Source organism: Limanda limanda, chromosome 7 (genome assembly GCF_963576545.1).
Source record: "Limanda limanda chromosome 7, fLimLim1.1, whole genome shotgun sequence".
In the NCBI taxonomy this organism is placed as follows: domain Eukaryota; kingdom Metazoa; phylum Chordata; class Actinopteri; order Pleuronectiformes; family Pleuronectidae; genus Limanda; species Limanda limanda.
The window spans coordinates 5,961,114-5,983,016 of record NC_083642.1 but is presented as its reverse complement, the minus strand read 5'-3'; the positions used below and the strand labels follow the sequence as shown (position 1 = coordinate 5,983,016).

The 21,903-nt window shown below is 44.2% G+C and overlaps 1 protein-coding gene across 1 annotated transcript; it reads left to right on the top strand.

The window, feature by feature from the left end:
• The first annotated feature begins 360 nt into the window (after positions 1-360).
• Positions 361-21,884, top strand: prickle3 (prickle homolog 3). The gene is made up of 11 exons (XM_061074280.1): positions 361-548; positions 6,725-6,807; positions 15,086-15,269; positions 16,100-16,213; positions 17,187-17,324; positions 17,576-17,779; positions 18,587-18,773; positions 19,116-19,451; positions 19,535-19,825; positions 19,913-20,305; positions 20,709-21,884. Exons 1-11 carry the CDS (start codon positions 507-509, stop codon positions 21,167-21,169), a joined length of 2,433 nt encoding a protein of 810 aa, XP_060930263.1. The 5' UTR covers positions 361-506; the 3' UTR covers positions 21,170-21,884.
• The last annotated feature ends 19 nt before the right edge of the window (positions 21,885-21,903 follow it).

Sequence of the window (21,903 nt, the reverse complement as noted above, 5' to 3'; positions counted from 1 at the left end):
GTAATCGTCATATTTATATTTTCATATTTAAGTTTCAAGTTTCAAGCAGCAGCAGTCAACAACAATAATAATAATACATTTTTTAATTCTTATTATCAAAGTAAGTTTAATATCTTAATATCTAAAATAAAACAATTCAGAATATGTCACATTGGACATGTTTTGTTTGATCAACCGTTTTTTATTAATGTATTTATTGATCCAGCAGTTTCACATCTGGATCCTGCAGCTGCACAACCTGCAGAGCAAGTATTCACTGTTTTACTTTGAAAAGGTCGACCCAGAAGTCCCATGCTCTCTACTGGGACCAGCTTGTCCTCGGCGGAGTGTAGTTGTGTGTGTGTGTGTGTGTGTGAGTTGGAATGAGGAGCTCAGTGAAGTCAGAGCCCGACATCATGTAGACGGACACACACCGTGTTGTGTTACATATCCTCACATGTGTGTTTGTCCCCTGGTTTTTATTCCTCACTCCTGGAAACTGCTTGTTCTTCCTCCTCGTCTTCATCATGTTCCTCCGCGGCTCCAAGAAGCGACGCTCCAGCCGCTCGGTGAGTTTCTCTTTCTTCACTTTTACAACTTAATTAAAACCTCATGACGATTTTAAATTTTCCCCACGAAACACATCAAGTGTTTCACCTTAAGGTTCCAGGCTCGTGTTTGTGTTTTAATAGGAGTTTGTTGGGTTTTCAGCTCAGAGAAGAGTCCGGGGAAAGAGTCCCACCTCCACCTGGAGTCTGTGTGGGTGAAGTGTTGTTGAGTGAGAAGGTCCCACTATTTTCAAACACTTCAGATACAAAGTTTAATAATGTTTTTAAATCCTTATTCCCTTAAAAAGCTACATTCTTTGTGTCCTGACTCAGTCCACGCCCCCCCAGGTGAAGTCAGGCTACGTCACAGTTGTGTGTTTCTTCACATGGTCTGGATGTGGTGGATGAGAACATGATTATGTGTCATGTTCTCATCACAGCAGCAATTACAGCTCAGATAAATCATCTCCCAGTTGGAATTCAGCCCCAGAAACACAGTCAGGCAGCTTATAAAGGAAAGAGGAGGCTGTTTTCCCAGTGCTCCCAGCTGTGTGGCCAGGCTGAAACATCTGGATCTGCAGCAGCACACTGGGACAACAGCCACACCACTTCCGGTGACACTCACACACACAAAGTGGACTCAGGATATTAACTCTTCTTCTCCTGGACTCTCGTGTTAGGGATTTGTTTGGGGTCCGATAACAATATTAGGCAGTAAAACAGATATATTGGCCATTGTGTATATCACAATAATCGTCAATGTGATTATCAAACACTTATCACGTCATTTAGGTTTGATGTATTACAGTTAAAACATCAGTTTAGTATAAATAACGCTTAAAAAGAATGAAATACAACCAAATATATAGGAATGAACTAAGGCAAGGCAAGTTTGTTTAGCACATTTCAAGAACAAGACAATTCAAAGTGCTTTACCTAGAATATAAAAAGGCTTCATGACAAATTGTCAATATTATAAATTAATGGTTGTATGATTTAATAAAAGGCCAAATAGGAAACTGCTCGCTGCATTGATTTAAAAGAACAAAGACGTGCAGCGGACCTGCAGCTCTCTGGGAGCTTGTTCCATAAAGTCATATTTAAATATGTCTGTGAAAGGCTCATATCTAGTTTTTAATGGAGATCCTGCCACTTGTCCTTTAGCTCTAACACCATGTAAACACTCTGACACCTGTTCCCACCTCACACATACAACAACTACACCTATAAAGTATTCATGATTTCATGAATATTTTATGCAACACCTCATTACATCAGCGCCGCAAAAGTGAATTACAGATCATTTTACAACACAGAAATTATTTATAAGTACAGAGTAGATGTTAAATACTTAATAAGATGCATGTATTTGTCTGTACTTGCGCGTAAACAAATTATTTGTTGACTATAAGGATGCTTGTGGTGATTCATGGGAACGTAAGCGTTTGATATTCATGTCATATGCTGCAGATTTAAGATATGGTGGAAGATCCAATAACAGAGAACTCGATATCACTGATCTGAGAAAGAGTTTTGTTGTCAGCTTGTTCTCGGGCCTGGAGACGCTCGACCTGCAAACTGTCTGTCTGATCTTGTCCAGTGAGGAGAGCTGCATCGACTCTGCATGCCTCTACAGCACAGGCCCCCGACCTCTGACCTCTCATGTTAATGTTTAACCCCTCCTGCACCAAGGCAACAAAATCCAAATGACACATTTCTCTTATTTGGGTCAAAAGCTCTCCAGATTATTTCTCTAACACCTGAGGAGTTCTTCTCTCTTAGTGAGGATCTAAAGACAACTTTCAGGTGTATATCTACTCTCATATTATTAGCAGTAAACCCCCGGCTGGGTCGATGTGGTCGCCTCCTGATGTCAGATAAGAGAATTGGCCGGCTCTCAGTTTGCTCATTACCTGGTTACCTGGTTACCTGGTAGCAACCGAGCTCAAGCAAACGGAGACCATGTGATTCAACCCGCTGCAGAAGAGTGAGGGAGCTGATAGGAAACGACTGCTGCTGCTCTGAGTGTGAGCATGTGAGCTCATGTGAACTTGTGATTGCAGTATTTACTTTACCCACGTTGGGTTTAGAGGAAACTTCCTACCACCACTTCCCTCACATCCTTCACGCACAGCACAATGGGCGGACCTCGTCTTCCTCGGGTCGCCGAGTTGACGTCTTTTTGTGGAAGACCGAGAGGAAACACACGCCAAACCCCCTTTAAGTCTCTGTGCAGCCTTGACACCGGCGTCATGATAAGGAGACATTCAAGGCAAAGTAGCACCAAGTGGCAGCGGGTACTGTTCAAGGTTGACATGTGGTTCCTTAAAAATAGAGTCGGTGAATTCAAGGTTCCTCCACGTTTAGATCAACAAGGAGGAAACAGCAGCTGGGAGGTGGCAGGAGAAACAGCTGTTTGGCTTTGTGATCACATGCAGTTAATAACAAACAAGTTGAAAGGTTTTATCATATTTATTTAATTCAATTTCAGTTAAATAAACGGAAATGGACTGAACATTTCAAACGGGTGAAAACCGTCCAGGATGTTCTCGTGATGCACAAAACGGAAAAAAAGCAATTTCAAGTAAACTCAAGGCTTTTCTCAGGATTCCTAATCCTTCATGATTGATGACGTCACAGTTTGTACCCGTCCTCATCTCTTAATTACAAACTTGAAGTGAGTGAGAAAGTCACAAGTTTATTTTGTTGTTGTGAGCGGGCCTGGTTGGAGAGTTAGGGAGCGTCAACAAGCTGCGAGTGGTGAGGAGAGACCACAGTTCGTATATCCACAGTTTGGACTTTTTCCCAAACCGGATCATTTTGCTGAGCTTAATCTAATTTGAACAGACGTCCATCTCATCCACCTCCCGGGGAAATTCAGGCAGAAAATAATTAGAGGAGGTTTGCGAGACACAGTGGGCGTCGCTCTGCATCAGGCAACTAATATTACACTGTCTGTTTCCAATCAGAAACATTAACCTCGGTTGGCGGAGGTGGGGTTTAAAACTCACAGCTGATCGAATGGCTGCCTGTGCTCTGATTTATATATTTGTATATAAATATGTATATTCATTTATATTTTTGGATTTAAAGAATGACCCTGATCTACAGTAAATCTTCATTTATACTTATCTTAACACACATCTTACTTACTTTATATTTACTTAACAGAAACCATTATTTTTGTTTATGTATTTTATTGTGCTCACTGATCCTGATACAAAATACTCTGAATTAGCAGTATAAGTAAATTTTTGTGTGTGTCCCAAGCAGGTTCTTCAGGGGCAACCTGAAGTAGAAGTACATATCTGCAATACAATGCATACCATTCAAAGTAACTGTACAACAAACCCCTGATTATCTCCACATTATGCTCACAGATTTGTGTCCTTGCTTCTCCGGTGACTCTGCTGTGGTTACAGTTTGTTATATTGTGTTTTGACTGATTCTCAAAGAGGCTCAGAGGCAAACAATGAAAAGTTCTCTGTCAACACACGGATCATAAAGAAGTAATGACGTAAACAAGTTGAAGCTGCTCCCACTCCTCAATCTCTACTTTTTAAGAAACAACCAGGTCACACATGGCCCTGGCCCGAGTGGAGGAGAATGACAGAGAGAACATGAACAGATAAAGTGTCATTTCATTTCTTCCCGGCATGAATGGAGAGTCAGTGACACCCTGAAGTGCGATCATCTCAGGTCGGCTTCAGTTTCCACATTGTTTTATCCTGCAGCTATTCACTGTTTCTGTAACCTTTATAAATGTTATATTTAAGGAGTGAAGCCGTAGACAAGGGTTAAATGTACAGGGGTTTTGTTGTGTGTCTGTGAGTGTGTGTGTGTGAGTGTGTGTCAGGCTCGGCCCCCATGTTAGTGTGTGACAGCTCAGGAGCTGCTTCCAAAGGAAATTACAACTGACAGGTTCAGTCACCCAGAAATCTCTGTACGCTCCATTGAGCCGTCTTGTCACCTTCCATACCTGCTCCTGTTAACATACTCAACATCGTGATTAATAAGGCTGGGTGACACAGGTCGCACTGTATCCATGTGTGTGTTGGTGTGTGTGTGTTGTTTGCACACTATGGCATTTTAAATACGGCATGTAAGGACTATTCTGGACTAACTAGTTCATGTTGCTACGAAACTGGATGTTGTGCAGAGAACCTACCACCTCCACCCCGACAGCTCAGACAGAAGGATTTCCAATTGAAAAAACACATGATTAACGTTCAAAGGTGCAAGAAAAACAAGCGGCTAATCGCTCCGTGGTTTCTCGGTGCATTAGCGAAGCACTTGAAACCCTTGTTACAGCCTCAGTTATCAGTGAGATAAGCAAAGCAAATTCCCTGTTGCCCTAATCAAAGTCATTCATTGCAGTTTGATAATTTTCTTGGGAATCAGGCTTGAAGTGAATACGTCTGGGGGAGTTCTGAGTGCTGCTGTTCTCTTGTGTGTGTGTGTGTGTGTGTGTGTGTGTATGTGTGTTGGAAAAGGAAACAGGTATGCACAGGTACCTCGCTGTGTCACATATCTTCATTTTATTGCTTTGCTCATTAAACTCGGTTGGCGTCAGCGTTCATGGGAGTGTACGTCTTCATGTGGAACTTGACTCATGCGTTCGAGGTAAAAGATCCAAGTGTTTATTTTCAGGCTTGAAAAGTTGAGTTCTTTGCTTGGGGGCCATTTAAAAACCTTTCCAGCTGTTGCGGAGAAAAATGAGGAACATAATCCAAGTTCTGGAGCTAAAAACAACAGTGTCAGAGAGTTACTGTTTTTACCAATCTGGGAAGAGCTAATAATTAACAAAAATCCCTATCGACAGTAAACTTTTCACATGCACGAGATACGAGAGGTGCAGTGGAGTGACGGCTTTAGAGGGAAAGAAAGTGGAGACTGCATGGAGAGGGAAAGGGTGCAGTTCTCATCCTGTGACTGCTTCCTTCCTCTCATCTCTAAAAAGAGGCCTGTGTCTGCAGAGTGGGTCCAATAAACACACACACACACACACACACACACACACACACACACACACACACACACACACACACACACACACACACACACACACACACACACACACACACACACACACACACACACACACACACACACACACACACACACACACACACACACACACACACACAAGGCTGCAGGAATAGCGGTGAGATACGAGCTAGTTGGTTTAGAGCAAAGCTTCACACGCTGGTGGCTTAGTCAGATGCACCGCTCAGCACTTTTGGCGAAAGGCACTTTTGAGATTTGACTCCATGTGTTACTTATTTCTCTGTTATCGCTTCAGAACAGGCAGCGCCGCGCTCCTCCGACTCAGAATTCAATTTAACCGCGAGGCTGAATTCGAGGGCTGATGCGAAATTAACAGGTTTAGCCAGAGGTTAAGTAATGTCAAGTTTAACTCCCACTGCAAGATGTAGTCCTGGTTCTGGACCCTGGTGATTAGTGAGGAGGAGCTGTTGAAAAGTGATGAGAGAATGGAGAGTGCAGGATATCTTTGTCGAACTGTTAAATTACAAATACAGTAATTACGTGATCAACAGCATTTAGTAATGGGCTTCAAAGTGTATTATTACATATTTATAGTTATCTATATTAATAAAAGATCAACTGTGGAATCTGGTGGCATCTGGTTAGTTACGTCAGTGTCGTCACCGGACACCGATATCGGATCATCAATCGATTATCTACACCTCTTATCCTCTTCAGGTCATGTTTAGACCGTGGGAGGAATCCGGAGTAGAGACCTTCACCCACATAGACAACATTCAAACTTGAGACCCCGACTGAACTGGGATTCGATCCTGGAACCTTCTTTGTGTATTCAGACTAACCACCTGACCAGTGGTGTAGTTTTTATTTGCTTTTTATATCTATACAGTTGCACTCGCATGTGATGTTCATTATAAGTCTGCATTTGATGTCATTAATAATCTATAGACGACTCATAATCCATCACACACGCTGCTAAACTGAAGGTTGAGTGACTCTAAGTGCATTCTGCTGTTGGCTCAAGTGTAAACATCACTCGCTCGCTCTCACTCGATATGACCTTGATGCTGCTGTGGCCATGTGTGACTCACAAGGTGCGTTTTTTAACTGTGTTTTTCTAACTTGTATCAGTTTGTGTTAATCGTTCTTTCACGATGTGCGCTACAGTGAGGATTGTGTTTTGTTTCCAGCAGGAGGAAGAGGACCCGGACAGAGGTCAGCCCTGTATGCGCTGTGGAGACCAGTGCCCCGGCTTCCGTGTCCACGGCTGGAGGTATGAACTGCGGGGGTCTGAGACACTATCACGCCGCTGCCTGGTACCTTAGCAGGAAATGTTTTTCTTCTGCTCTGTTTGGAACAGTCACAATCTCTTCTCCTGCTTTTTGGAGTTTCTACAGCCATTGTTTAGAATCAGCTTCATAAAAAGCACCGTCTGATATCTGGATTTTTCAGGCTGGAATATACCTGTTTAACTTGAACTCAGTATTCAACAATAGATCTTCGGGGCTGATAGAGATCAGGAAGTAATCAATTTCTAAAACGGACATCAACCAATATTAAAACAAAAGGTTGGGAACAGTTCTTTAAATATGGCCTGATGACATAGAAATGTAATTGAGGTTTTCAGCCAAAAAATGTATAAATAAAAAATAAAACACAAATAAACCGGACTTAAACGTATTAAATTAACATATTTATACATATAAAATAAAATAGTTTATTCTGTCAAATAAAAAACAAATGCATATACCATGAGAGACTCATATGAGTCTGGCTCTAACTTTAATTCCCTTTTGTGTCTAAAACAATATTAATGTGTTGACTCCCTCACATAACAGACGCTCTTGGTTAAGTTTTAATTTTCTTTTACACACAAACAATTTTTGTTCAGCCAAAGACTTCACAGTGTGTGTTCTCAGTTTGTTGCTATCAGCAAGAACTAAATCTGTATCTGATTTATTCACTAGTTGTATTGATTTGAATGCAAATTCAGGGTTAAACCATGTTTCTGTGTGTATACGCACACAACTCTGGAGATACAGCAACATTGCTTACAAAGGAAATCAGCTTAACTGTGATCTGTGGACACGATGAGTGCAGATATACATTAAAAGACAACAAACATGACCCAGTCAGGGTAGGATGCTTACCACTGACTCCACAGTCATAAAGAATCGAGCCCTACATAGACTCGCCAGTGCCATTAAGCCTACACATCTGCAGCAGCTGCATTTAGTTTGAGTCGGCATTATCTTCATGGGAAAACAGAGGAGCTACAGAGCAGCAGGATTACCAACAGTCATCCGGCAACATGTGTTGTACGTCCGAGCTGCAGAGATTTAGACCTAAGACCTTCTTCTATGTCAGAGGAGCATTTGTCTTTTATCGTTCTAAAAACAAGGCCACGTGGTGCATTCGCTTCCGAGGCGGCTTTTAAAGTGAAAAGCTTTTTGTTGCGTGATATTCCAGATCGATTTCCTTTAGTGTGAATCAGTCCGGACACAAAGGAACCTCTACTCTGCATAAAGATGTTTTGTTGGACGTCCATGTTGTGTTTTTGTAACCAAAGGATTCTTTGCAGCAAAAGGATTTATTCATATATTATAATCCCTTTCTATGAAGTCAGCGTGTGAACCTCTGACACCTGCTTCTTCAGGAGTTGTTAACCTCCTGAACAACAGTTGATTTTCCTCTGTTAAGCGTTTTCTCACATGCTTTTATTTGAGCACTCTCTTTTCTGTCTCTCTCTCTCCTCTTTATTCCTTATATCCAGCTGGGTGGGTCTCTTGGTCACTTTAATCCTGTCAATCACACTAATAAGATTAAGCCTTACTGCTGAGATACTAACCCTCTGGACCACTTCATACCTCCCCCTGTCTCCCTCGCCCTCCTCCTCTCTCACTGTCTTACCGTAGCTTTTGATTTCCAGATGTGACTGTTGTATTTCAGCAGGTTTAACATATACAAGTAGATACTACACACCAGAGCATTAAATAATAATGAGGAACTACATGTATCTGCTAAAGATAAATTAATTTAACACAGTTTTATACAGCATCGAAAAAAATATGTCAACCAAAAAGGCTGCAGCTTACAGATTCAATACATTTACAGATTCAAACAAATCTGAAAATATAAGATGGCATAGAAAGCGCCTGGATCTGCCACTTAATCTGCATCTGCACCAATATTTAATGTGTTCTTCTTTGATTTGAAAATCAATCATCGTAAAGAAATATTCCTGGATCCTCTCCGAGCTTTAATGGGTTCTTGCCCCACCCCTTTTAAGAATTACAAGGTTGTGTGGTTATTGCACAATCCTGTTAACTAACAAACACAAATGAAAACAGAACCTCCTTAGCGGAGCCATTGAAGGAACGTGGAAGTTTAAAATTCCAGACGGTTGTTTTGCCAAAGTCTTGTGCAACATTAAACTGAAGAAAATGAATCCAGATTTCTTTGTATGAGTGAAGCAAGGAAGATTTATGATACAACATGAGGAGCACACTCACCAGGTTTGTCACAAAGCTAATGAACAAACGAAGAAAGAAAGAAGTAAAGTTTGCTGAGCTAAATCCGACTGTAGCCCGGTGAAGGATTGCATAAAACAACCGGCCCAGGAATGTGTAGTTCCTGTAACCAATAGACTGTAATTGTATCTTTTAGCTCATTCAGTCCTGTTCCTTCTATTCAGGTCAAGACAAAGGAAGTTAGGATGTAATCTAAAACATGTGCTGCTGTGCTCCACCTCACACGCCCACTGCCAGTGCGGCCCCCCCGAACACATCGATCTGTTTACAGTACGGCTGATCTGTGTAGCATGAACACAACGCTGTGCTACATGGAAGACGTTCAGTCTGAGACAAAGAGAAACGTCCTGTTCTGACGTCTCGAGTCTGTTTCAAGCCGCTCCGGGAGAACGAGGAACTTGAAAGTGATTAAGTGATTGAGATGTATGGGGGTCAGTTGTTCGGACCCCGGAGTCTGCCGCTAATTGCATCTTCTTTAATAACCAATTCCGGGTCACACCTTCCCCGATGGAGAAGACCAGCCGGGTGAGCACAGGCTCAGCTGCTGGCGCTCGCTGAGAGGGAAGTGATCCATCTTCATCCCGGGCTCCCACAGACAGAGCTTTAACTGGGGCGGGGGTGCAGATGGTGCTTCCGCTGCCCAGCAGTGAGCGAATTAAGTTACTTTTGACCCACAGGTCCCCAGCCCATTTAAAAAGTGTTCAAAGTCGCCTTCACTATTAGTCTGGGCGGCCATGTGGCAATTACTCAGACTCCAATTAGTGGCAGAGAGTTTTAGGACGAGGCCCATCTGCCTTTCAGAACCAGATCTGAGGAGGGTTCTCTGGAGTCAGCTGCAGATATGGATTATCACACCAGCAGCAGCAGCATGCTTTTAAAGCAGAGGATTATTATATAGCTGCCACACTGTGTGTCCTTCAGAATCAATAACTATTTAATGATAATAATCTTTATCTTTAAAGGAGCTGGAGCGAGATAACGTTGACTAATGGATCAAATAACCATTTGTTGGAACTCTACTTTGTGTCTGTTGAACACGAAGGAGCGTTTGTTGACTCTGATGCTGGAGTTGTTGAGTTGCTGAGTAGAAATCGATCTATATTTCCAGAAATCTGAAAAGAGCAACGACAACAGATTTCCCAGTTCAGGTTTCTGCGAGTCGAAGCTTCACTGAACTTCCAGGCGAGCGGCTCTTTGTGCAGCAGCGGTGGCTTCAGGCGTCTGTGGACCGAGTCTTTATCTGCTGCTGCGGCTCCATTACTCCAGGTCACTTTTTTTACAGTTTCAGAAAGAAAACTGCAACCGGCAAAACCACAGGCCACGAAAACAGCCCGTTCCAAAGAGTTTGACGAATGGATCTACTGATTATTCGTAGAAGTTGTGTCTATCAAACACGAAGCAGCTTTAATGTTGACGCTCACACTGGAGCTGGAATGAATTCAGAGACGTGTGGTGACTTTTGCTGAGACTGAAATTCCTGCCGTCTGCTCGATCTTGCCCCAGAGACACTTTGCTGTCGTGCGTGTCCATCGTATTCACACATGGTGACAGAGACAGGAACCCCACAGCGTTGCTCACAGGCTCAAAATCTGCTCCACTTTTAAAATAACTGCGTCAGAGCAACAATCGTCCATCTGTTGTGAATCAGAGGAGAGGAGACACCGTGAGTTTACTCCTCAGGACTGTTCCGCTCAGAGTCTGATGTGTCCTGTCTTTTAAAAAGCCATTTGTATTTCTTGGGACTGTGGTCGTGTTCGGCGCCGTGACGTCTTCTGGTTGGAGCCCACTATCAGCTCGGAGGAGGGTGGGAGTCGGGGGGTGGAGGAGACATTGAAAAGAGCAGTGCAGCGAGAGAGAGAAAGAGAGAGAGAGAGAGAGAGAGAGAAGTGAGCACATGGAGCAGGAGGCTGACAGGCAGACAGCAGCAGCAGGAGACGCCTGTCACATGAAAACCCTTTGTAGCGTCAGCAGAGTCGGGATGGGACAGCGCCTGCGGGACAACCTGGGCTAATTTGTGATGATTACAGCAGGTAATGGAAAAAAAAAACCTTTTACAGTCTAACAGGATTAAAGGGACAAGAAACACAGACAGTCATTAAGTCTGGAGATGTGAGTAATCCACTGGTTTTTTTTTTGTGCAGTTCTTTTGTGTGTCATAGTCTGACTTCATGTTGTTTTGTACACACGACTGTTCACCTGACATCAGGTTGTGCTGTTCACAGGCGGATTTATTAGTGGCCAGTCAGTGTGGGATCCGGGGGGGGTGTGTGTGTGTGTGAGTGGGCTTAATCTCTGTGTGCGACAAAATTAAAATGATTTTCAATCCCCTTCAGCCAAAGCTAATTAAAGCTGTTGGATTTCCACAAGTTCAAATGAGTTTATTTCAGATCTGCACAGTCAATATTTACCTTCTCTGTACTTTTCCGTCTCAGCAGTTCAACCATTTGCAAATACCTTCCTCTCCTGCATGGCCTCCATCACCCTGCTTCATCATACAGGCTTAAATTTGTCTTGTTATAATTATTTAAGGCATTGTTCTTTTTTATAAAGTTGTAGATTTATAGATTAGTCCGTGGACGGAAAGTTCTAATGATATATTTGATAATCGATTGATCAGTTATTTCTCATATGACTGTAAAGTGATATTTGAAGGTTTCAGGCTGTTATCTGGAGAGAAAAATACATACATTCTAAATGTTCTTCACTAATTTTAAAGATTTCAGTCAAACAATTAATCAAGTAAAATAATCTGCAGATTAAAATCTATAAACACGAGGTGCACCATCGGTCGCAGCAGCAGATGCAGCAGCCGCTCACTCTCACTAACAGTGTTTTGGTCCAGCAAACAAATCTAGTGGCAGATTGTGGATCTCTGTCCCGAGCAGCATCTGCTGTGTCTCCTTCTTAATAACTCATAATGCTGGTTATATATCCAGTGTTGAACTTGTATTTTAGATTTGTTTTTGTGTTTTTCGAGGCCGCACAGTTTGGATATACACAGTTAATTAATTGCATTTGTTTGTGCACTTTTATTTTGACCCTTTCAATCAAATTGACGGATGTTCTCCCACAGTGACGTTTGAGGAACAACAGGAAGTAGGAAACAGTTTGATTTATTATTTAACCAAATCATTTAATCTCCTATTTTGACAGCAGTTTAGTAAAAATTCAATTTGCCATTGACGAAATTATAAAACCTAATTAGCCGCTTCCATCAAAACATCGAGCCACAATCATATCGACTTGAATGTGATGCTAGTGTTTAACAACTATCACTTTGTAAAGATTTTCTTTGAAACAATACACCAATTCAAATAAGGATTTATTTATATAATACAAGGAGTAAAAAGCCATGTGTTGAGGATCAGTGGATTTTCCTCTGGGCTGTTTCTTTGATGCAGCCTTGGGTTGAAACTCTGATTGTAGATCTGCAACCTTTCAAAACCATCGAAACTCAACTCAACACAGATTTTTTACAAGTCTTTAAGTATCTATACTTTCCACTCTAATCAGGACAATCACAGGTATTTTCCCTTCTTTTGAACATCGTAAATCATATTGTTTGTGTCTCATCTGCACCAAATGCTCATATCCCGAGGGGACAAAGCCTGCTTGTATTACATCAGAGGCTTGTGATTCAGATAATTGAACAGGACATGGCTCAGCACAGCAGGGCTTGGTAAATTGCACAGTGTTGAAATACCCTTCAGTAATGTTCTGCTGTTAAATTTAGTGAAGTCACGAATACACAACCACGTGCTGAGGAGAAAGAAGATGAAAAAGCTTCTCCTGGATGTTAAACGTTCACAGCACACTCGTTCGTGTGTCTCTTCTATATGAAGTGAGTTCCTCTGGTTTATATTCAGACAGCAGACGTGTGTTTAAATGTATGTTGTGCACAAACCAGGCTTAACGTCAAGATAGAGACGTGATTTATTACGTTACAAATTCTCCCAAATCAATAGTTCCTTTATTGTCAATTACTTTACATGTTCAGACATACAAAGAAATCGATAGAACGTTTCCCACTCTCCCACGGTGAAACATATAAAGTGCACAGGCACAACGGATAAGACAACAAGACATTTCCTAATATTTTATAAACATACAGATTCACGTACAGCACGTACAGCAGCATACGTTTCTGTAAAGTAAAGTGTAAACGTAATAAGGTGATAAAAGTGATACAGGTGCAAAAAGTGAGAGACAGTTTGTTTGTTGCAGAGTCCTGAGTGATTTGTGATTTGCAGTTAACGCTTTCATCATGTGGGGTGGAGGCCGGTGATGGGTGTGTGTGGGGGGAGTGGGTCACTGCTGGGGTGAGACGTTGTGCGTCTGCCATCTGTCCCCCCCCCCATGCCAGGTCTCTCCGGCTGTGTCCTCCTACCCATTTACGTAGGAATGTGCGTGGTGTCCCCCCCCCACCCCCCCAACCCTTTCCCTCCGCTTTTGTTAACACACACTTGCACAAATACAGCTGGAACCAGATCTGTGCCAACATGGCTTATAGCCTCTAAGCCTGAGTCTCGGTGTTTACTATTATTTATACTGGTCCCGGCGATCGTGGCCTTATAAGGTCCAGGAAGGGACGGAGTGGGTGTGCTGTTTTATAAACATGTATTGTGTTACAGGGCCTGAGAAAAGACACACTGGGATCCCACAGTGTTAGTTTGTGTCTCTGTTTTGTCAACTCGCCGACAATTAACTTGTGTTGGGTGAAGGGAGACCAGAGAGAGAGAGAGAGATGTTACTACCGAGCGTCACAGAAGGAGACGATCGATCGGTCGAGCTTTCACGCACTCCACCGGGTCGTGTGTGTTTTTGTGCGTTGGCTTTTTTTTTGGGTTGCGTGGGGGGTGGGGTCCTGGGGAATAAAGCAGCTTTGTGCCTCGTGAACTTGAGCCACAAGTTCCAGCTGGCAGGCGCTTATGCAACCACAACGGAGATGTACACATGCAGTACATGCTGCTGCGTGTGGCCGCGGTGTCACTCACATCCATTCAGATACGAGACGCCGTCAGCCCCAGGCGCTTTATTCTGACTCCACTGGTCCCCCCCCCCCCCTTCCACACACACACACACACACAAAGACACACCCACCGCCAGATTGAATGTGGCCAGGCTAACGAGGGAAAGATGGGTTGTATTACGAGGCGGAGGGAGATTATTGCTCCCGTCTTCACCTCCCTCTCTTAACTGCCATGGGATTGACAGCCAGGCTTATATCCGTGACCTCATTTCCTCCTCGTCCGGCGGAGATAAATGGTTCTGGAGAGATGAGGGCACGGAGTGTTGTTCCCTTTGTGACAACTGTTGTGTTAGTAATTTGTGGCAGCGGGGAGTCTGGTTGAGTCAACCTGGAGAATGTGTGTGGGCTGGTTTGTGACATGCTGTCTCGAAGTCTGCTCACGAAACAGGCAGTGGGAGGGGTTGTGTTAATATTGTGTTGATGGATATATACATACACACACAGATAACTCAAGTGTCGAGGTTTGTTTGAGGAGCTCGTCGAACTACCTCAACTTAGTAAGAGGCTGGTTTTCTTTTGGCTTAATTACAGAGTTCAATCATCTAATTAAATTATTTTAAAATGCTCGTAAATTTTAGTAAAGTGGAAAAAGAAAATTCCTGGATCCGCACCCTGATCTGGATCCACACCAAACTTTTATGAGTTCTTCCTTGGGTGATGCCCAGACTCTCCAGAAAATAGCATGAAAGTCGGCTCGGTAGCTTTTGCGTCATCCTGCCAACAAACAGGTGATGGTAATAAAATTCAAAATTTTGATATATTTTCTTTGTTTTTCTGATTTCTCAGCTCGTTTGGGAAGTCTTGAAGCCGATTCTCAGTTTAACACCGTGTCTTGCCTCTGTAGAACCTGAGGCACCAGGAGAACCCACCTGTCATCCTGTATTTATTGAGAGATTTGACATTTGATCAGTTTTCGGCTTGTGTGATAAATCTATCGGAAAAAGAAAAAATGTCCCCTGGGCTGAAGTGCAACACTGTCCCTGTCTCCACAGGAAAATCTGCGTGCACTGCAAGTGTGTGCGAGAGGAGCATGCCGTGCGCTCCGTGCCGGGCCAGCTGGAGAAGATGATGACCAAGCTGGTGTCGGACTTCCAGAGACACTCCATCTCCGATGACGACTCGGGCTGCGCCTCCGAGGAGTATTCATGGGTCCCACCGGGGCTCAAGCCCGAACAGGTAACAGCCGGGTGCTGAGCAGAGGGGAGGCCGGGAAGGAATCCTATACATGACGCACAATACACGTGTATTCTGTCCGTCCTGGGGGAGGATCCCTCACATGTGACCCTCTCTGAGGTTTCTAAGTTTACTTCGCCTGTTATTCGGGCTTATTTTGGTAGATTTACTCTCGTTGAGGGTGAAGAACAGACGATGTTGAACCTTGTTAAAGCCCTAAGAGACAAAGTCAATCAATCAATCAATCAAATTTTATTTGTATCGCCCACATTCACAAATAACAATTCGTCTCATAGTGCTTTAACATGGTGTGACATCCTCTGTCCTTAACCCTCAACAAGAGTAAGGAAAAACTACTAAAAACCCTTTTAACAGGTAAAAATATGTAGAAACCTCAGAGAGACACATGTGAGGATCCGTCTCCCAGGACGTACAGAAGTGCAATAGATGTCAAGTGTAGGAAAACATCATCGGGATTAAAGTTTTTTAGCAGCATCGATGAGGGTTAACATTTTTGAAGGATAACTTCAATACTATATGTCATGCAGTCCTGCTGCAATCATAGTCTCTGGTCAGCAGCCAGCAAGATCATGATCCAGCATCAAGATGGGATCCACTATAGTCCATTCGTGTGATTTGTGAATATGTGCTTTACAAATATAAATGTAATTGATGTGATTGATTTGATTTATTAGACAAGTCTGCACAGACGCTCAATTTGATAACTATGGGAACAACGATTCCGTCTTTATGTTAAATGTCAGCAATTGAATAAATGACTCTCTTTATTCTGCCTGATTAATGTCTACATGTGAACTTGTCTCCTCACGCAGGTTTACCAGTATTTCAGCTGCTTGCCAGAGGACAGGGTTCCTTATGTGAACAGTCCGGGGGAGAGATACCGGATCAAGCAACTGCTGCACCAGCTGCCGGCTCATGACAGCGAGGTAAGGGCCACTTTAACTCTTAACCCTAACCCTAAAATGTCAGAGTGAGACCATGTGAGAATATAGAAGGAAACTGTTCTGATGATTAACAGCGAACGAGAGGTTGATACAGTTTCTAACACACGACAGATGTGAAACTAGAAGAATACAAGTATCTCAGGATACTCAATATTTCCGTCAATATTCTTCCTCCTGCTGCTCTCCCCAGGCTCCATCCCTCGCCTGTATGTTCTGGAAATCAGATTCTTCATATTTGAAATGCAAACTCCATAAAATATCTGGACCTCATTTTCCAGAGTTCATGTCTTGAAACAATTCCTCTACTGGTGCATTGTGATCATGCCTAAAAGACTGAGCTTATTAAATCACAACACAGTAATATGTCGATTCCAAGATTTATTTCACCCTCTGCAAAGATGCTTCAGTAAAAAAAGATAAATAAACCAAGGTCAATAAAAAACACATTTCATTTAAATCAGTGTAATTATTTGTTGACTTGTTTAATAAGGACAGTGCACATGAATCAAGATGCTGTAAAAGCACCAGTCAGCCAAGAGGCTGTTTTTCATCTGAAGTCCCTGGAGAGTTGTTACAAAACCACCCTTATTAGAAAAAGTATAAAATTTAAATTACACAGTTATTCATGCAGAACAATTACAAAGAAAGGAGAATATTGTTAGAAAAATTTATTACGTATGAGGCTCTTTATTTGGTGTCATTTTAATTGGTTTTAATTCATTTTAAAAGGTTTTAGTTTCACTTGAACCTTGATGTCTTAATACAAACCCTCAGATCAGTTATGCTTCTCTGTTCAAGTCTGTATCAGTCTGTAAACAATATACTTGTTCGGATTTATAGTTATCGGACTGCGACTGCTAGTTTGAATCCATCCTTCTGAAACAAAGAGACAAACGAAGTTGAGACAATTTTTTAAATATATTTGTCAACAAGAGTTTCCCCCGTGTTCCCACAGCCGCAGTACTGTAACACTCTGGAGGAGGAGGAGAAGAAGGAGCTGCGTCAGTTCAGTCAGCAGAGGAAGAGAGAGAACCTGGGCCGAGGCGTCGTCAGACTCTTCCCTGTAACTATGATGGGAGCCAAATGTCAACAGGTGAGGCAGCATTTCAGTATCCTTATGTAACATTGAGACTCGGATGTAAAACTGCATTAAAACGACTGAAGCGTGCAGGTGCAGGCACGGCTCCGGGCCACATCACTCTGACATTTAATGATTACAGGGCTGTGAAAGCAAAGAGCTGCACGACCTGGGCGCGTTCACCAGGATGTGCGGCGTCTGACTTCCTCTCCCTCTGCACCACACCCCCCCCTCACACACCCAACCAAATGTGTGTTTTTTTCCAGTGTGGCAGGCAGATCTGCGGCGGAGACATAGCGGTGTTTGCCAACCGGGCCGGACACGGCGGCTGCTGGCACCCTCAGTGTTTCCAGTGCTCCTCGTGCACCGAGCTGCTGGTGGATCTGATCTACTTCTACCAGGAAGGACAGATCTACTGCGGGCGACACCACGCCGAGAGGCTGAAGCCGCGCTGCCAGGCCTGCGACGAGGTGACTGTCTCCCCAGGGTCCAGAACCTGTCGGATCAAACTCTGATTAACATGAAGTCTCTCAAAGCAAAGAGGAGTCCCAGTCAGAAAGCAACAAACTGGTGCAGGAGGTCGACGTCTATATTTTGCAGATTTCAAATCTCTTCACCTTCTGTCTTCTTTTTTTTCTTTTTTTTAAATATTTTTATTAGGAGGTAACGCACATTAGAACAAGAATCAATGTCAAATTTACATTGAGTATCACATAACACTGTGCATCTCGATGGGTTAAGAGTAAGATATACAGTCTACCTCCTTGGATGTTTTTCTTAAAGGACCACATGAACGTGGTCCTGCGAACAATACATTACACAATTCAATGAAAATAATAATAATAATGATAAATAACTGAAAATTCTATTAAGTAATAATTAAGTATTAAAGCTGACCTTCTGTCTTCTTCTGCAAACTCACCATGCTCTTCATTTAACTTCAAGTAAAACAAAGCTCCAGCTGCTGTAAAGATGAGTATTTAGATCGTCAGGTGCTTTTCTATGAGAGTACTTCATCCTTTGCTTTGGTCAGTTTAGTGTCATTCGTCTCTCCTTGTTTTGAATGGCCTCTCGCTGTGACTTAAGAGATTAGCTGACGTAGTCGACTAATGGATCTGGCACGACTGACCCCAGGAGATCTTTAGACCCAGAGGATGACTAAGCCTCTCCCTGTCTCTCAAACCCAAAACCTTCAGTATTCTGTAGTATTTTATTCCTGTGCAGGTGAACTCATCATCACTGCGGTTCTGACTGACTTCTCCGTCTGTGTCTCTCAGATTATTCTCGCGGATGAGTGCACAGAGGCAGAAGGACGATATTGGCACATGAAGCACTTCTGCTGCTTTGAGTGCGAGGCGGCGCTCGGCGGCCAGCGTTACATCATGAAGGAGAGTCGCCCGTACTGCTGCTCCTGCTACCAGGCCATGTACGCCGAGTACTGCGATACCTGCGGAGAGCACATAGGTACCGGAGTCTGAAGAAACACGTTTAAAGCAGTTTCAATGCAGCCAATGTCAATCTCAATGTCTTTAATCAGCAGTTTTCAAATTGATTTGTGTTGTAACATGATATATAATCCAGATGTGAGCAGATTTAAAGTTTAATTTAAAATATATATATAACCTGTCTCACAATGTTAAACAGAGATCTGGATTCTTGTGTAACTAATAGTTGTGCATTGATATTTGTGTCATAGAAGTACAGTGAATTTAAATACGGCTGACATAGTGAAATCTAGCTGCACTGTGTGTTCCCACAACAGAGGACACAAGTGATGTGTGTAATCATGAAGTAATTTCCTCTCAGGTATCGACCAGGGTCAGATGACGTACGAGGGTCAGCACTGGCACGCCGTGGAGTCGTGTTTCTGCTGCGCCCGCTGCCGGCTGCCTCTCCTGGGACGGCCCTTCCTCCCCCGGGCGGGTCTCATCTTCTGTTCCCGGCCCTGCTCGCTGGGCGAAGACCCCGATAACTCCGACTCCTGCGACTCGGCGCTGCAGAGCAGAACTTCTCAGCACCTCGGCCGGCACAGCGGGACGCCAGAGAAACACAAGAGGCAGCAGTGTGGTTCCCCACTGAAGCCACCAGAGGGCGTCACTATAACTGCAAAGGACTGCATTCACACTGCAGTGGAGAACAGGGGTGAGTCAGAAAACCATGTGAATTCAAATGAACTTGTATTTTTCCCACTAATCCAACACGTGTCTTTGCTCTGCTTCTCTCAGGCGTCCACTCGGCTCCGGTTCAAAACGGACTTCCTGCTCCCGGTGGTCAGCCTCATCCCAGAGGCTCCTATTCTCCTCTTCCCCACATTCATCTAGGAAACGGTCTGGGTCCATCTTGGCCCAGCGACCTCCCTCACTACAGCTTACTGCCGGAGAACTGTGGTGTCAGACCTCCAGTCAGCGCTCTGCAGCAGAATGAGAACACTGGACTAACCGGTCTGAATTCTAGAGGAACCTCCACCGCTAAAGACTGTAGAAACTGGGTGGAGAGGACCAATCAAGTTATGCAAGGTATCAGGAATCCCTCTGCTGATTATTTATATTCACTCACAGGAACTTAAACTCACTGTGTGTTAACTCCTCCTCTCTCGTCCTCAGCGTTTCCCCCCCACAAAAACCCACTTGTGAACCCCCTGGTTTCGCCCGACTCGTCTCCTCTTCCTCTCGGCAACACGTCCGTCCTCCCGCCTCCTCTTCCCGTCAAGACTCGTGACCTGATCCCCAGCGAGTCGCACCCGCCGGACCTCCGGTTTCTAGAGGACGGACCCGAGGATCCTGCCCCCCCGCTGGGTCGCAGCGGCACAGCGAGAGTCAGCTTCAGAGAACCAATCAGCAGCAGCTACTCCGTGGACGCGGAGGAGGACGAGGAGGAGAACGAGGAGGAGCAGCGGGAGGGCGAGGACGGCCAGCAGGTGGAGGAGGAGGTGGAGGGAGGGTTTGGAAGCAGGTTGAATCTGCAGAAAGGGATCCCGCCGCAGATGGATCTACTGGGTAAGCAAAAAGTTTCAGGGTGGAATATTAACTCGCATTCAATTCGAGGGGCGGTGGGCTAGTGGCAGAAACTTGGACTATGGGCAGAAAAGGTCTCTGGTTCGTCTCTGGTTCGACTCCACGGAGAAACAACAAAAAGACGAACCTGGATTCATCTGTCCAAAAATCCAAGAGGATTCTCCCTACCCTGTCTAGTGCCCCTGAGCAAGGCACCTTGCTCCCCCAACATCTGCTCCCCGGGCGCCGTACATGGCTGCTCACTGCTCTGTGTGTCCTGCACCAGATGGGTTAAAAGCAGAGGTTAAATACCCCTACAATTGCATGAGTGTGCTTGTGTTTGGGACAAATAAATGTATCTTAATTTGGAAATAAACTTGATTTTGCTTTGTTTTTCCTCAACCAGACGGATCCTCGTACCAGCAGCGGAATCTGAGGCGAGGGTGGAACCGTGGCCGTGTCCCGTCCGACCCGAGTCTCCACCCGGGCTCAGAGAGGAGAACCCGACCCTCGCGGACCGAGCGGCCTCAGCTGGACGAGCTGGACTGGAGAGGAGAGAGAGACCCGGACAGCCGGGGCTGCTCCAAGGTTTCCTCCCTGAGCCTCCAGCCGGGCCACTACAAGCACGAGGACTCCTGCTCCACGTGTTCCTCCTCCTCGGACTCGGAGGAGGACGGCTTCTTCCTGGGACAGCCCATCCCTCTGCCCCCCCAGCTCAGGAAACAGCAGCCCGACGAGGGCGAGGACAGGGAGGGGGGGCAGGAGACGGAGGTGCAGAGGGACTCGGGGCTGAGAGGAAGCTTCAGGAGGAGACGAGCTCACAGTCTCAGTGCAAAGGACAAAGATAAAAACTGTGCTATTTCTTAACGACAGAAAGCAACACGGACACACAGACGCTTATTTACTGACTGGTGCTGCTCAAGAGGAGCTCACCGCCTTTCATTATTCTGGTGTCCACGTTGTGTGATGGTGTTGAATACAAAATTCTACAGACTTTTGGCAAAGGTGAACCAAGGCCACTGATTCTCCTTAGACGAAGGAAGAAAAGTGAGCTTCATCCACATTCATATGTTTTCATTTTAAAACGCATCAGTGCTGCTTCGTATACACCTGACGTCCACACTCCCCCACTGAGAACTTAACTTTGGAAACACTGCTGGGCCCATTTTAGTTTGAAAGGTCCAGGCTGCCTTTTAGTCTGAAAGTTTGGAGAAATTGACAGTAAAATGCATAAAACACCTTCTAACACTAAGATCAAGAACCAGAATAATTGGGCAGACAGCGAGATGAGAGGCCAAATTCTCCACTGGCAATAGGAAATGAGTCGAGCACCTTCATTTATCGAGTTTAAAGAATCTGTGTATACCTGATAATTGAGGTGTAAAAGAGGTGATGCTGTCTGTAAAGGTTCCACCTCAATGTCGGTCCAAGAAAAGAAATCCCTGCTCTTACTTCTCGCTCGTTTTTGTCCAAACAATTGTTTCTAGTATTTCCTGTAACTAAGCAACATACTGCAAATAGGCTGACTATCTGCTTCCTGTACACAGCAGCACACTAATGCTAAGTGTATGTGAATGGTCATGTGATGTTTTCAGGTGTGT